The 13,708-nt window shown below is 36.5% G+C and overlaps 2 protein-coding genes across 2 annotated transcripts in view; one reads left to right on the plus strand and one right to left on the minus strand.

Annotated features, from left to right (window-relative positions):
- Positions 1-12,165, plus strand: part of CYP2C19 (cytochrome P450 family 2 subfamily C member 19) — a 55,909-nt gene extending 43,744 nt beyond the window's left edge. Inside the window, exons 7-9 of the mRNA XM_045361224.3 lie at positions 3,930-4,117; positions 8,808-8,949; positions 11,625-12,165. Of these exons, the coding sequence (XP_045217159.2) occupies positions 3,930-4,117; positions 8,808-8,949; positions 11,625-11,806 (512 nt within the window). The 3' untranslated portion in view covers positions 11,807-12,165. The remainder of the gene's footprint in view (positions 1-3,929; positions 4,118-8,807; positions 8,950-11,624) is intronic.
- The window catches only part of LOC102116849 (cytochrome P450 2C20-like), a 43,821-nt gene continuing 36,971 nt past the window's right edge, over positions 6,859-13,708 (minus strand). The window contains exon 9 of the mRNA XM_045361226.3: positions 6,859-7,806. Coding sequence (XP_045217161.2) covers positions 7,700-7,806 — 107 coding nt within the window. The 3' untranslated portion in view covers positions 6,859-7,699. The remainder of the gene's footprint in view (positions 7,807-13,708) is intronic.

Consider the following 13,708-nt stretch of genomic DNA (forward strand, 5'->3'; position numbering starts at 1 on the left):
TTTAACTGGAGTGAGATGACATCTCATTGTAGTTTTGATTTATATTTCTCTGATGATCAGTGGTGTTGACCACCTTTTTGACCACCTCTTACCCATTTAAATGTCTTCTTTTGAGAAACATCTATTCAAATCTTTTGCCCACTTTTGGATTGGATTAGTATATTTTTTTTCTATAGAGTTGCTGGAGTTTCTTATATAGTCTGGTTATTAATCTCTTGTCAGATGAATAGTTTGCAAATATTTTTCTCCATTCTGTAATTGTCTCTTCCCTTTGTTGATTGTATCTTTGGCTGTGCAGAAGCTTTTTAACTTGATGTGATCCCATTTGTTCATGTTTGCTTTGAATGCCTGTGTTTGTAGGGTATTGCTCAAGAAATTTTTGCCTAGACCAATGTCCTGGAGATTTTTCCTAGTGTTTTCCTATATGAGTTTCAGAGTTTGAGGTCTTAGAGTTAAGCCTTTAATTGATTTTGAGTTGATTTTTGTATATGGCAAGAGATATGAGTTCAGTTTCATTCTTCTTTGTAGGATATTAAGTTTTCCCAGCACATTTATTCAAGAGACTGTCTTTCCCTCAGTGTACGTTCTTAAAGGAAAGACGTTTAATGGACTCACAGTTCCACATGGCTGGGGAGGCCTCACAATCATGGCGGAAGGTGAATGAGGAGCAAAGTCACGTCTTACATGGCAGCAGGCAGAGAGCTTTGCAGGGGAACACCCATTTATAAAACCATCAGATGTTGTGAGATTTATTCACTACCATGAGAAAAGTATGGAGGATACCACCCCCATGATTCAATTATCCCCACCTGGCCTCACCCTTGACTTGTGGGGATTATTACAATTCAAGATGAGATTTGGGGTGGAGACACAGCCAAACCGTATCAGCACCTTTGTCAAAAATGAGTTCACTCTACGTCTGTGAAATTGTTTCTGGATTCTGTATTCTGTTCCATTGGTCCATGTGTTTGTTTTTATGTCAGTACCATGCTGTTTTAGTTATCTCTGTAGTATAATTTGAAGTGAGATAATGTGATTCTTCCAGTTTTGTTCTTTTTGCTTAGGATAGTTTTGACTATTCCGGGTCTTTTGTGGGTCCATATAAATTTTAGGATTTATTTTTTCTATTTCTGTGAAGAATGCCATTGATATTTTGATAGGGATTTTATTGAATCTGTAGATTGTTTTGATAGTATGGACATTTTTAACAATATTGATTTTTCCAATCCATGAACATGAAATATTTTTGTATTTGTTGTGTCCTCTTAAATTTCTTTCCTCAGTGTTTTATAGTTTTCATTTTAGGCATCTTTCAGTTTTTTAGTTAAATTAATTCCTAAGTATTTAATTTTACTTATGGCTATTGTAAATGGGATTACTTTTTAAATTTGTTTTTTCTTTTTGTTCACTGTTGGCATGTAACAACACTACTGATTTTTATGTTGATTTTGTATCCTTTAACTTTACTGAATTTGTTCATCAGTTCTAATAATTATCTTGTGGAATCTTTAGGTTTTTCCTAATATAAGGTTATATCATCAGAACACAAGGATATTTTGACTTTTTCCTTTCCAATTTGGATAGCCTTTATATCTTTGTCTTGTCTGATTGGTCTTGCTAGGTCATCCAGTACTATGATGAATAACAATGGTGACAGTGGGCATCCTTGTCATGTTCCTGATCTTAGAGGAAATACTCTTGGTTTTCCCCATTCAGTATAGTACTAGTTGTGGCTCTGTCATATAACTTTTTTATGTTGAGGTATGTTCCTTCTATCTCAGGTTTTTTTAAATGAATTTTTATCAGGAAGGGATGTTAAGTTTTATCAAATACTTTTTAAGCATCAACTGAAATGATATAGCTTTTATCCTTCATTCTTTTGATATGATGTATCACACTGCTTGATTTGCACATGTTGAACCATCCTTGCATCCCAGGGATAAATCCCACTTGGTCATTGTGAATGACCTTTTTATTGTATTGCTGAATTTGGTTTGCCAGTATTTTGTTGAAGATATTTGCACTAGTGTTCATCAGGTATATTGACCTGTAGTTTTCTTTTCTTGACGTGTCTTAGTCTGATTTTGGTATCAGGGTAATACTGGTCTCACAGAATGAGTTTCAAAGTATTCTCTTCTCCTTTATTTTTTGGAATAGTTTGAATAGGATTGGTATTAATTCTTCTTTAAATGTTTGGTAAAATTCAGCAGTGAAGCTAGCCAGTCTTGGGGTTTTCTTTACTGGGATACTTTTTATTTCTCATTTGATCTTGGTACTGGTCATTGCATGTTCAGGTTTTGGATTTTTTCCTGGTTCAAACTCGATGGGTCATATTTGTCTAGTGATTTGTCCATTTCTTCTAGACTTTCCAATTTATTGGCATATAGTTGCTTATAGTAACCACTAATTATTCTTTGAATTTCTGCAGTATCAATTGTAATGCCTCCTTTTTAATTTGTTTTTATTTATTTGAATCTACTCTGTTTTTTTTTTTAGCCTGGCTAAAGGTTTGTCAATTTTGTTTAACTTCTCAAAAAAGCAACTTTTATTTCATTGATCTTTTGTTTTTCTTCATTTAAATTTTATTTATTTCTGCTCTGATTTTTATTATTCCTTTTCTTCTATTAATTTTGGGTTTAATTTGCTTTTGATTTTCTAATTATTTAGGATGCATCATTAGATTGTTTATTTGTCTATTTTCTCCATTTTTGATATAAGTTCTTGTAGCTATAAACTTCCCTTTTAGTACTGGTTTTGCTGTAGCCCCTTGGTTTTGGTATGTTGTGTTTCCATTAAAATTTGTTTCAAGAAATTTTTCAATTTCCTTTTTAATCTCTTCATGGGCCCACTCCCCATTTATGAGTATATTTTTAAATTTCCATTTATTTGTGTAGCTTCCAAAATTCCTCTTGTTATTGATTGCTGGTTTTATTACACTGTGGTCAGAGAAGATGCTTGATATTATTTCAGTTTCTTTGTATATTTTAAGACTTGTTTTGTGACCTAACATATGGTCAATTGTTGATAACAATCCATGTGCTGTGGAAAAGGATGTGTATTCTGTAGCAGTTGGATAAAATATTCTGCAAATATCTATTAGATCCATTTGGTCTATAGTGCACATAAAGTTGAATGTTTCCTTGTTGATTTTCTATCTAGATGACCTGTCCAATGCTGAAAGTGGGATGTTGAAGTCTCCAGCTATTATTGTACTGGGGAGTATCTCTCTCTAGTTCTAATTATATTTCTTTTATATATCTGGGTGCTCCATTGTTGGTTGCATATATATTTAAAATTTTTCCATCTTCTTGCCAATCTGACTACTTTATCACCAATAGTGATCTTCTTTGTCTCTTCTTATAGTTTTTGTTTTGAAATCTACTTTTTCTGTTTTAAATATAATAACTCCTGCTCTTTTTTTCTTTTCTATTGGCATGTACTGTCTCATTCCATTTCTTTATTTTCAACCTATGTGTGTCTTTATAAGTGAAGTGTGTTTCTTTTAGGCAACAGATTAATGGGTCTTGTTTATCCATCCAGTCAGTATGTCTTTTGATTGGAGATTTTAGCCCATTTACATTCAGTGTTATTATTGATAAGTAAGGACTTACCCTTGCCCTTTTGTTATTTGTTTTCTGGTTGTTTTGTGGACTTCTCTTCCTTTTTTCAATCCTTCCTGTCTTCCTTTATTGAAGATAATTTTCTATGCTTATATGTGTACAGATTTTTCTTAATGCCTAGTTTATGGTAGTTACACATTTGTGCATCTGTAACAGTCCTCTCTTTACATTTGCATATACTTCCAGCACTATAATTTAAATTTCTAATGATGTTTGGATACCTTCATCATGATTCATGTACCCCTGAATTGCTGCAACAAATGTGCCATTTTTCTCCTTTTCCATCAGTTTTTACTTGTGTCTTATCAGCTAAAGTCCAGGAAGAGATTGAACGTGTGATTGGCAGAAATCGGAGCCCCTGCATGCAGGACAGGAGCCACATGCCCTACACAGATGCTGTGGTGCACGAGATCCAGAGATACATTGACCTTCTCCCCACCAACCTGCCCCATGCAGTGACCTGTGATGTTAAATTCAGAAACTACCTCATCCCCAAGGTAAGTTTGCTTCTCCTACACTGCAACTCCATGTTTTTGAAGCCCCCAAATTCATAGTATCATTCTTATCCTCTACCATCACTGGGTGAGAGAAGTGCGTAACTCATATGTATGGCAGTTTAATGGGACTTTCTGTTGTTTCCAGTTTGGGGCTACAAAGTTTTGTAACAGGTCCTAGTGTCTGGCAATGTGTGTTTTCCAGATTTATTATCTTTCTTCAAGATTGGTTTGGCTACTCTCAGGTGCTTATATTTCCAGATAAATTTTAAAGGCATTTGTTTGTCAATTTCCCAAAACATTGGGCTGGAATTTCTGTCAGGGTGACATTAAATTTATAGATCAGTTTGGAAAGAACTGAATCTTGACATGTTGCGTCTTTCCATTCCTGAATATAATTATGCTTCCAATTTATTTGGGATTTCTTTTATTTTCCCAGGAAATTTGTGATTTGTTGTCATGGTTTTCAAGTCTTTGGTTTTCCCTAGATAATTAATATTTTTGTTGTGGAACATAATTAGTTTTTGTCATTCTGATGATGTTAATCTGTCAACTTTGCTAAATTTACTAATCGCTGTTCATAATTTATTTCTGGATTCATTGTAATTTCTGTATAATTATATTGTATCTGGGTTAATACTGTTTTATTACTTATTTTCCATTTCTCATGGGCTTAATGTCTCTTTATTGCATTAATTATTGCATTGGCTAGAATTTCTAGGAGAGTGTTGAATAGAATTGGTGACAGTGGGGATCCTTGTTTCTCATTTCTCATCTGCAGGAAGCAGTGGAAGTTTTCCATTTCAGTATTGAGAATGATGCTTGAAGTAGATTTTGGTAGATATTTTTGATCAGATTAGAGAAGTTTGCTGTCATAGATATATGTCATAATTGTGTGTAAAATCTTATCAAATCAATTCTCTGCATCTATTTCTATAATTGTGTGTTAGTCTGTTTCCATTGCTATAAAGGAATATGTTTGACTGTCTTTGACTGGGTAATTTGTAAATAAAAGAGTTTTATTTTGGCTCATGGTTTTGCAGGCTGTGCAAAAGGCATAATGGGGGCAGGCATCTGCTCCTAGTGAGGACTTCAGGTAGCTTTCAATCATGGAAGAAGGTGAAGGGGAAGCAAGCATGTCACATGGCAAGAGAGGGAGTAAGAGAAAAAGGAGTGGAAGTGACTTTAAACAACCAGCTCGTGTATGAACTAACAGAATATGAACTCACTTATTATCATGAGAAGAGCTTTAAGCCACTCAAGAAGAATTCACCCTCATGTCCTAAATACCTCCCACCAGACTCCACCTCCAACATTGGGAATCACATTTCAACATGAGATTTGGAGGGGACAAATATCCACACAACATCAGATTATATGTATTGGGCTTACATTCCTCAATAAATAGAAATAAGTATGCACATAGAGATGAATTGACCTTCTTCATATTGTTTAGGGCTTCAGTGTTTACATTCACAAGAGATTTGGTTTGTAATTTTTTTTCTTAGAATTTTCAGGATTTTTGATATTAAGATTATGCCAGCCTTATAAAACTAGGCAAGAAAAGTTTCCTAATGCGAGTCTGATTTTATTGCCGTTCCCTCTCCCCACTTTTCTTCTTGTGATCACTTAGTTGTATCTTTGAAATGCCTGATAACTTTTGGTTAAATACCAGATGCTATATATAAGAAACTGCAGAATTTCAGAGGTTTATATTCTTCAAAGAAAGATTCATTCCTCTCCCATAGGCAGTCATAATGACATAACACCTGTTGTCATGATTCAGAATTGGACATAATGTGAACCCAGTCGAAAATTGAGTGTCAGTGTTAGCTTAGCTCTTGAGGTTCTCCTACCTCTGGAACCTTGAGACCAATTTTTGTCTTGGCAGCTTTACAATGCCTTCTATCACATGGTTTCTGTATTTATCCAGACACTCCAGTTGCCATCTCAAACCTACTTTTTCCATTTAAAACCAATACATATGATTAGTAAAATAAAAAATAATATAACTGAAAGTTGTATTTTCAAGAGGAAAAAGGAATGATATTGGTAAGGTTGCAATTACTAATGTCATCTTTTGAAGAAGACAGGATTGATAATTTACTGAGAGATTATGGGGCTTACCCTAGTGGTCACTGATTTAGTACAAGAGATAAGACTTCAATGCACTCTGTTATCACAAACACAGGAGGTAACCAGGAGAAGACTTTTGTTTCTCAAAATTAGGGTCTGAGGGTAATAGTAATGAAACTTACTTCTCCTCCTATAACTAACTAAATGAGAAATATACTGAAGAATCAGCTAGGAGCTGCCAGTCTCCCCAGTTCACTGCATCATCTTTGGTGAACAGCTGGAAGGGAATACTACATCTGATGAGCTTCTTCATTCATCCCCCTGCAGGGCAGCTCATGCTGTGCCTGGTGTCTTTTGAGCCCTGAGAAGCCAGAGCCCAAGGGAATCACCCATTGAATCCCTTCTTCATGGAATAGCCCAGTACAGAAAAATGCAGCACTGTGTGGCCAATTCTACCCTCTTTACATATCAGATACATGTGTTTTTCTGCTACAGGCTGGATCCATTTATCTAGCTGGAGATAATAGTCTGAGACAGGAGTTGGCAAACTGTTTCTGTAATGGGCCAGATAGTAAATATTTTAGATTTTCCGGCCATGTGGTTTCTGTTGCAATACTTGACATCTCTTATTGTAGCATGAAAGCAGTCATAAACAATCTGCAAATGAATGAGGATTGATATGTTCCAATTTTTATAGAAACAAATGTAAATTTCCTATAAAATGTGTTTCAAAAATATTATTTCTTATTTGCATTTGTTCAATGTGAATACTTTTAGCTCACATACCATACAAAAACAGGTGGCAGGATGGACTCGTGCAGGGAGTATTTTTTATTGATGCCTAATATAAGACATTCCTGTCCAGTAGAATTTTCTGCAAATATGTGTGATTGATTTGTGCTTTTGTGTCCTATTAAAGAATATTTGTCAGCACAAGATTCCAAAGACTGGCTTTTAACCTTCCTGGAATATTTTTGCTTGAGCTCTTATATTTAGATCAACGACATATTTCAAATGAATTTTTATTTGTAATATGAAGTAATAATGGTCATGCTTCAATGTCTATAAATTTCTAGTTATTCAAGTAACATTTGTTGAAATAAATCTGCTTTGGTTCTTAATAACATTTTAATATAGTACTTGTTTATAAATATTCAAGGGAATATTTTTGAAAAACCAAATCATAGACTATTGATATGAAAATTTAGGGGGTAGAATTTTTCTTCACCTTTTTATTATAAAATATTTTAAAATCAGTAACATTACACACACATATGTATATGTACATATGGCAGTATGTGTATTTATCTACTTTGATATCTGTCCATCCATCTATTTATGCTTCAGTACTTCAGTACGTATAGCACAATAACAATGGTTTTCTCCTACATGACAATAATAGCATTCATAATGTGGAGTTATTAATACAATAATATTATTAACTACACAGCTTATATTTAAAATTTTCCAATTTTTAAAGAATATGTTAATCGCTTTTTTTCTTGCAATTCATTCTCCAGTCAAGAAACAGGCACATAATTTCGGTATCCTGTTATTTTCATCTCCCGTAATCAAGAAGAGTCCATTTCCTCTGTTTCCTTTCGACATGTTGACCTCTGTGAAGAGTTGAGACTGTTAGTCATTTAAATTTTCCTGGGGCTCATTTTGTATGATTCTTTTCTAGATATTATATTCCAGTTATGACTTTGGCAGGAAAACTACATAGTACTTTGAATATCCCACTGAATCACAGTGGTGAGGCAGGGGCACATAATGTCACATATGTCATTATTGGTTATGCTAAGATTCTCACCAAATAAGTCGGAATCTGCCAGATCTCTTCATTGATGGGGTTCTGATTTTCATGTGTGAATGATGAAAATCTATGGCATGGTACTTTAAAACTGAACACCCTGCTTCCCAAGTCACACATCCAATAGTTTTATCTTTCATTAATGATCCTCACCTGACCTGATGATTTTGACCTGAATGGTTACAAATAGGTGATTTTTCTAATTTCATTGTTCCTTCTGTATTTTTAAGCTAGGATTAATCTGTAATGAATATCTCTCCCATATCTTTAAATGAAGACAAACAAACTGCATGGCAATGACAAGAACTCAATAGTTTTATACTTGTGACTATACTAGTTATCATCCCAGAAGACGTCATTTGAAACTCAATCATGTGTTTATTCACAAATGCCCTGTGAACAGATACTGTGGCCATTTCCCATGTCAAAAGATACTTCAACTTTAAGTCATACTCTACACATAAGGTTGGTGAAAACCAAAGTGATGGAATAGAGCAGCAAGTGTGGACAGCCACTAGTGTCCAAGCTTGATGAAAAGGAGGACAGATTCAGAAGGTTGCACCCAAGTATCCAAGTACTGAGGACTTCAAATGTGATTGCAGGGCACTTTAGCAAGATTATTGTCACTGGTCTTAAGCTAATGCCTCTTATTACTTGGTCTATCCATCTGGAAATGGTACTGCTCTTCTTTGGAATGGTGTTTCCTCATCTGCACATCAAAAGATTCAACTATGTGATTACCACTGTTTCTTCAACCTTCATGACTTCTTTACAGCTCAGTTCATCTATGTCTCTTGTTTATAGGGCACAACCATATTAATTTCCCTGACTTCTGTGCTACATGACAACAAAGAATTTCCCAACCCAGAGATGTTTGACCCTCGTCACTTTCTGGACGAAGGTGGCAATTTTAAGAAAAGTAACTACTTCATGCCTTTCTCAGCAGGTAATATAAATGTATTTCCATTTGTGTCTCAGGGTATAAGATAACTTTTTTGATCAGTTGGAACTTACATGTGCCTCCTCTGCAGTGGTACAATTACTCTTTGTACACGATCAAGAGCACTGTTCTGAATGTCTGTGTGCTCCCTGCTCATGATATATCCTAATTATTGAGCCAGATTAGTGGGCTTTGGGGAGTTAATCCAATTCTTCCAAATTGAGAAAGTTGAAGTATAGGTTGGTTGAATTCTGCCTCTAGATACACCACTGAGGTACCCAAGAACTCCTCCTAGAAGATAAAACTAATTACATTTTCCTCACTAGCCATGAGGAAGTTATCTCACTCCAAAACTTCACTGAGTGTTTTCCACATGGTGTCCCTCACCCCCTAGGCTGGGCCTGTAGGATAAAATTATCCTCAAACACTGAAGAGGGTCTTAAAAGGCTCGCTTCTGAGTTTTGAAAGCAGAGTAAACAGATCATTGTAGTTCAATAGGACTGAGGCTGTGATATAGGAAAGAACAGGCTGTTGGAGTTTGAGAGGTAGATGGAAAAGCTGTCTGCTTCTTGTTCTCTTATACCCCAAAGTGAGGCATAAGTAACATTTTAATAGCAGTAAAGACATTTGAGCTATCTCAAAGGAGGCAGAGAGGATGAAAGGAAGAGAATGCAGGGCTGTTAAAGGAGATAATGAGCCACAGAAGCAGGACATTAGCTCTAAATAATGGATATTAGAACCTTTGCCAAATAACTGTCAATGGGAGGAGAGGGACATTGGGAATGTAGCAGGATACTCTGCAGTGATGCAGAGCACCACGCTCTTCCCCTAGTCATGGCCATGTATCTTGGATGTTGGATCTCCACACCTGAAATGTGTGTGCTGAGCGTCTGGTGGTAGAATCTCCTTTCTTCATTCTGTGGCCTTTGATATCTGCTTTATATCTGGCACTGTAGATACCAAGACAACAAGAAAAGAAATCTTCCTTCAAGCATTCACATTTGGCACATGTATTAGTCCATTCTTACATTGCTATAAAGAACTACCTGAGACCGGGTAATTAATGAAGAAAAGAGTTTTAATTGACTCACAGTTCCACAGGCTGTACAGGAAGCATGGCTGGGAGACCTCAGGAAACTTGCAATCATGGTGGGAGGCAGAGTGGAAGCAAACACATCTTTCCATGGCAGAGCAGGAGAGAGAGAGCAAAGAGGAAAGGCTACATACCTTTAAACAACCAGATCTTATGAGAACTCACTATCATGAGAACAGCAAGGGGGAAATTATCCCCCATGATTCTATCACCTCTCACCAGGTATCTCCCCCAACATTGGGAATTACAATTTGACATGAGGTTTGGGTAAGGACCCAGAGCCTAACCATATCACATTCTAATAAATAAATAAATCAGTAATTATTATTCTAGGTGACCCATGCTACCTGTTTCTTTGGCCATGACAAAATATCCAGGACTAGGCAATTGATGAATAATGGAAATATATTTCTCACAGTTCTTAAGGCTGGGAGTTCCAAAATTGAGGTGTCAGCAAGTTCAGTGTCTAGGGAGGGCCTATTCCTTATAGATAATGCACCCTCTGTATCCTTATATGACAGAAGGGCAAAAAAGGCAAAAAGGGTGAAATGGCTCCCTTGTATCTCTTGATGTTATTAGTTTAGCAAGGACAGATCCCTCCTGACTTATTCACTTCCTAAAAGGAGCCATCTCTTTAGTAATGTTGCATTGGGTATTATTTGTCAACATATGAATTTGGGGGCGGCATATTCAGACCATAGCACATTTTTCAATGGAAGCATAAATATAATGTTGAGGAAACCAAGAGAAAGCAACATTTTTCTTGCTCAAGAAGATGAGAAAGAGGGTAAAAAAGGAGATAAAATGTGACCTATGTCCTGACTGCAGTAACAGAAAAGTTCATCTTGATCAAAAGGAGCAGCATGCTGTAAAACTTGAAACCTTGTGGTGTGCTGGAGACTGATGACGAGTGGCTATGCCTAGAGTTGACAGTATCGAATTTGAAGAGTGCAAGGAGTGATATGGATCATCAGACTGGAAACAGAATGTGAGGTCCAGGTCAATCCATTGGGACCTTATCCTATAGGACAGACAGGGAAGCCATTTAAAGTTTTAAAGTGAGAAGGTGGCATGTTTAGACATGTGCTCCTGAAAGTACCTAGGGGAAAAAAAAATATTTGACTGCATGTTGAGCCAGAAATACAAAGGGAAATACAGTATGTTAGCTTCCTCCTCTAAGCCCTGCTCAGTTAAATCCACTTGACAAGGAATGTATGTTTCTAAAGAAAGATTGACGAAGGCATTTAAAGTCTGTAGAAAGATTTTAATAAAGTGCTTGGCATGTAGCTGGTACTCAATAAATATTTGTTCAATATAGGGTGGCTGTTAAGATCTGATATTAGGTGAAGAGTCAGTATGTCCATTCATTTTTCAGTTGCCTATCCATCCATCCATTCATCCATTTATCTATCCACCCATCCATCCATTCATTCATGCATGCACCCATCCACCCATCTATCTCCTCATCCCTCTTACAATTCACTGAACAGTTATTGCATATTCTGTTTGTGCCAGTTACAGAGACAGTGTTTGTCACTGTCACAGTTATACATGAGGAGTAACTGCTCTCTGTGTTTGCTATTTTCAGGAAAACGGATTTGTGTGGGAGAAGCCCTGGCCCGCATGGAGCTGTTTTTATTCTTGACCTCCGTTTTACAGAACTTTAACCTGAAATCTCTGGTTGACCCAAAGGACCTTGACACCACTCCAGTTGTCAATGGGTTTGCCTCTGTGCCACCCTTCTACCAGCTGTGCTTCATTCCTGTTTGAAGAAGAGCAGATGGTCTGGTTGCTGCTGTACTGTCCCTGCAGCTCTCTTTCCTCTGGGGCGTTATCCACATTTCACTATATGTGATGCCTTTTCTGGCCTGTCATCTCACATTTTCCCTTCCCTCAAGATCTAGTGAACATTCAGCCTCCGTTAAGGAGAGTTTCCTATGCTTCACAGTGCAAATATATCTGCTATTCTCCATACTCTGTAACGGTTGCATTGACTGTCACCTAATGCTGATACTTATCTAATGTTGTTATTAATATGTTATTATTAAATAGAGAAAGATGATTTGTGTATCATAATTCAAAGGCATTTCTTCTTTGCATGTTCTAAATAAAAAGTATTATTATTTGCTCAGTCAGTTTATTAGACCTTCCTTCTTTTATGCATAATGCAGGTCAGAAGTTAAAGAAAAATAGAGTTCCAGGAGGCCCTGCTGGTTCTCAAAACGATAAGGACAGAAAGGACAAAGGGGAAGAGGGTAGGGAAGCTATTTTTGCTGAGTGTGAGAGTTATTTGAGGATTGGATTTGAAAGTGAGAAACTGTTCAGGAGCAGCTTCAACCTGTAGGGAAATATTAAGAGGATCAGCCAAAGGGAGGAATGGACATTAAATGTTAGAATTCTTATATCCACATTGATGTTCCTTTTTTTTTTTTTTTTTTTTTTTTTTTGAGACAAAGTCTTGCTCTGTCACCTAGGCTGGAGTACAGTGGTGGGATCTCGGCTCTCTGCAACCTCTGCCTCCCAGGTTCAAGTGATTCTCCTGCCTCAGCCTCCTGAGTAGCTGGGATTACAGGTGCATGCCACCATGCCTGGCTAATTTTTTGTATTTTTAGTACAGACGGGTTTTCACCGTGTTAGCTAGGATGGTCTCGATCTCCTGACCTCGTGATCTGCCCGCCTCAGCCTCCCAAAGTGCTGGGATTACAGATGTGAGCCACTGCACCTGGCCTGGTGTTACTTTAAAGTGTCATTACTTTATCTCTGAAGAATCAGATTACTTTTATTACTTCATGTTTCCAACTTATATTGATGTAATGAAGTATAAATATATGCTTTCATATTGCTTCTCATGTGTCCTGTCATGCTTCTGTCTTCAAACATGAACAAAATTTCTTTTCTTTTTCTTTTTTTTTTCTTTTGAGATGGAGTCTTGCTTTTGTTGCCCAGGCTGGAGTGTAATGGCATGATCTTGGCTCACTGCAATCTCCACCTCCAGGGTTCAAGTGATTCTCCTGCTTCAGCCTTCCAAGTAGCTGGGATTACAGATGCCCACCACCACACCAGGCTAATTTTTGATATTTTTAGTAGAGACAGGGTTTCACCATGTTGGCCAGACTAGTGTTGAACTCCTAACCTCAAGTGATCCACCCACCCCGGCCTCCCAAAGTGCTGGGATTACGGGTGTGAGCCACCACGCTTGGCTGGACAAAATTTCTAAGAAGAATTACCAGGATTTAATCTTTCTCAGCTTCTCCTATATTATTTAACTTTTAACCTAAGTGGGATGATAATTTTATGCTATGGTCCTAATATAATTAGCCTCAGGTCATCTCCAAAGCATAGACAGTTAAGTATCTTATGTTAAATTATATTCACCACTCTCCTGTCTTCTATTTGGAATGTAAGAAGAAGTAACATAATTCGTAATGCTTCTCACAGGTCATCTCCCAGAAGAAGCTACTTACACTTTGGAATACATTTTAAAGATAATATGTGGGTACAGGTGTACATGTACATCTATATATGGATGTGTACATTATGTGTGTGTATATATAATATATATACATTTATATATGTACATGTAATATATACATTATATACAAGTATATATAATATATACATGTATATAGGTATATATAATATATACATGTATATAGGTATATATAATATATA

The sequence above is a fragment of the Macaca fascicularis genome, chromosome 9 (assembly GCF_037993035.2).
Source record: "Macaca fascicularis isolate 582-1 chromosome 9, T2T-MFA8v1.1".
In the NCBI taxonomy this organism is placed as follows: domain Eukaryota; kingdom Metazoa; phylum Chordata; class Mammalia; order Primates; family Cercopithecidae; genus Macaca; species Macaca fascicularis.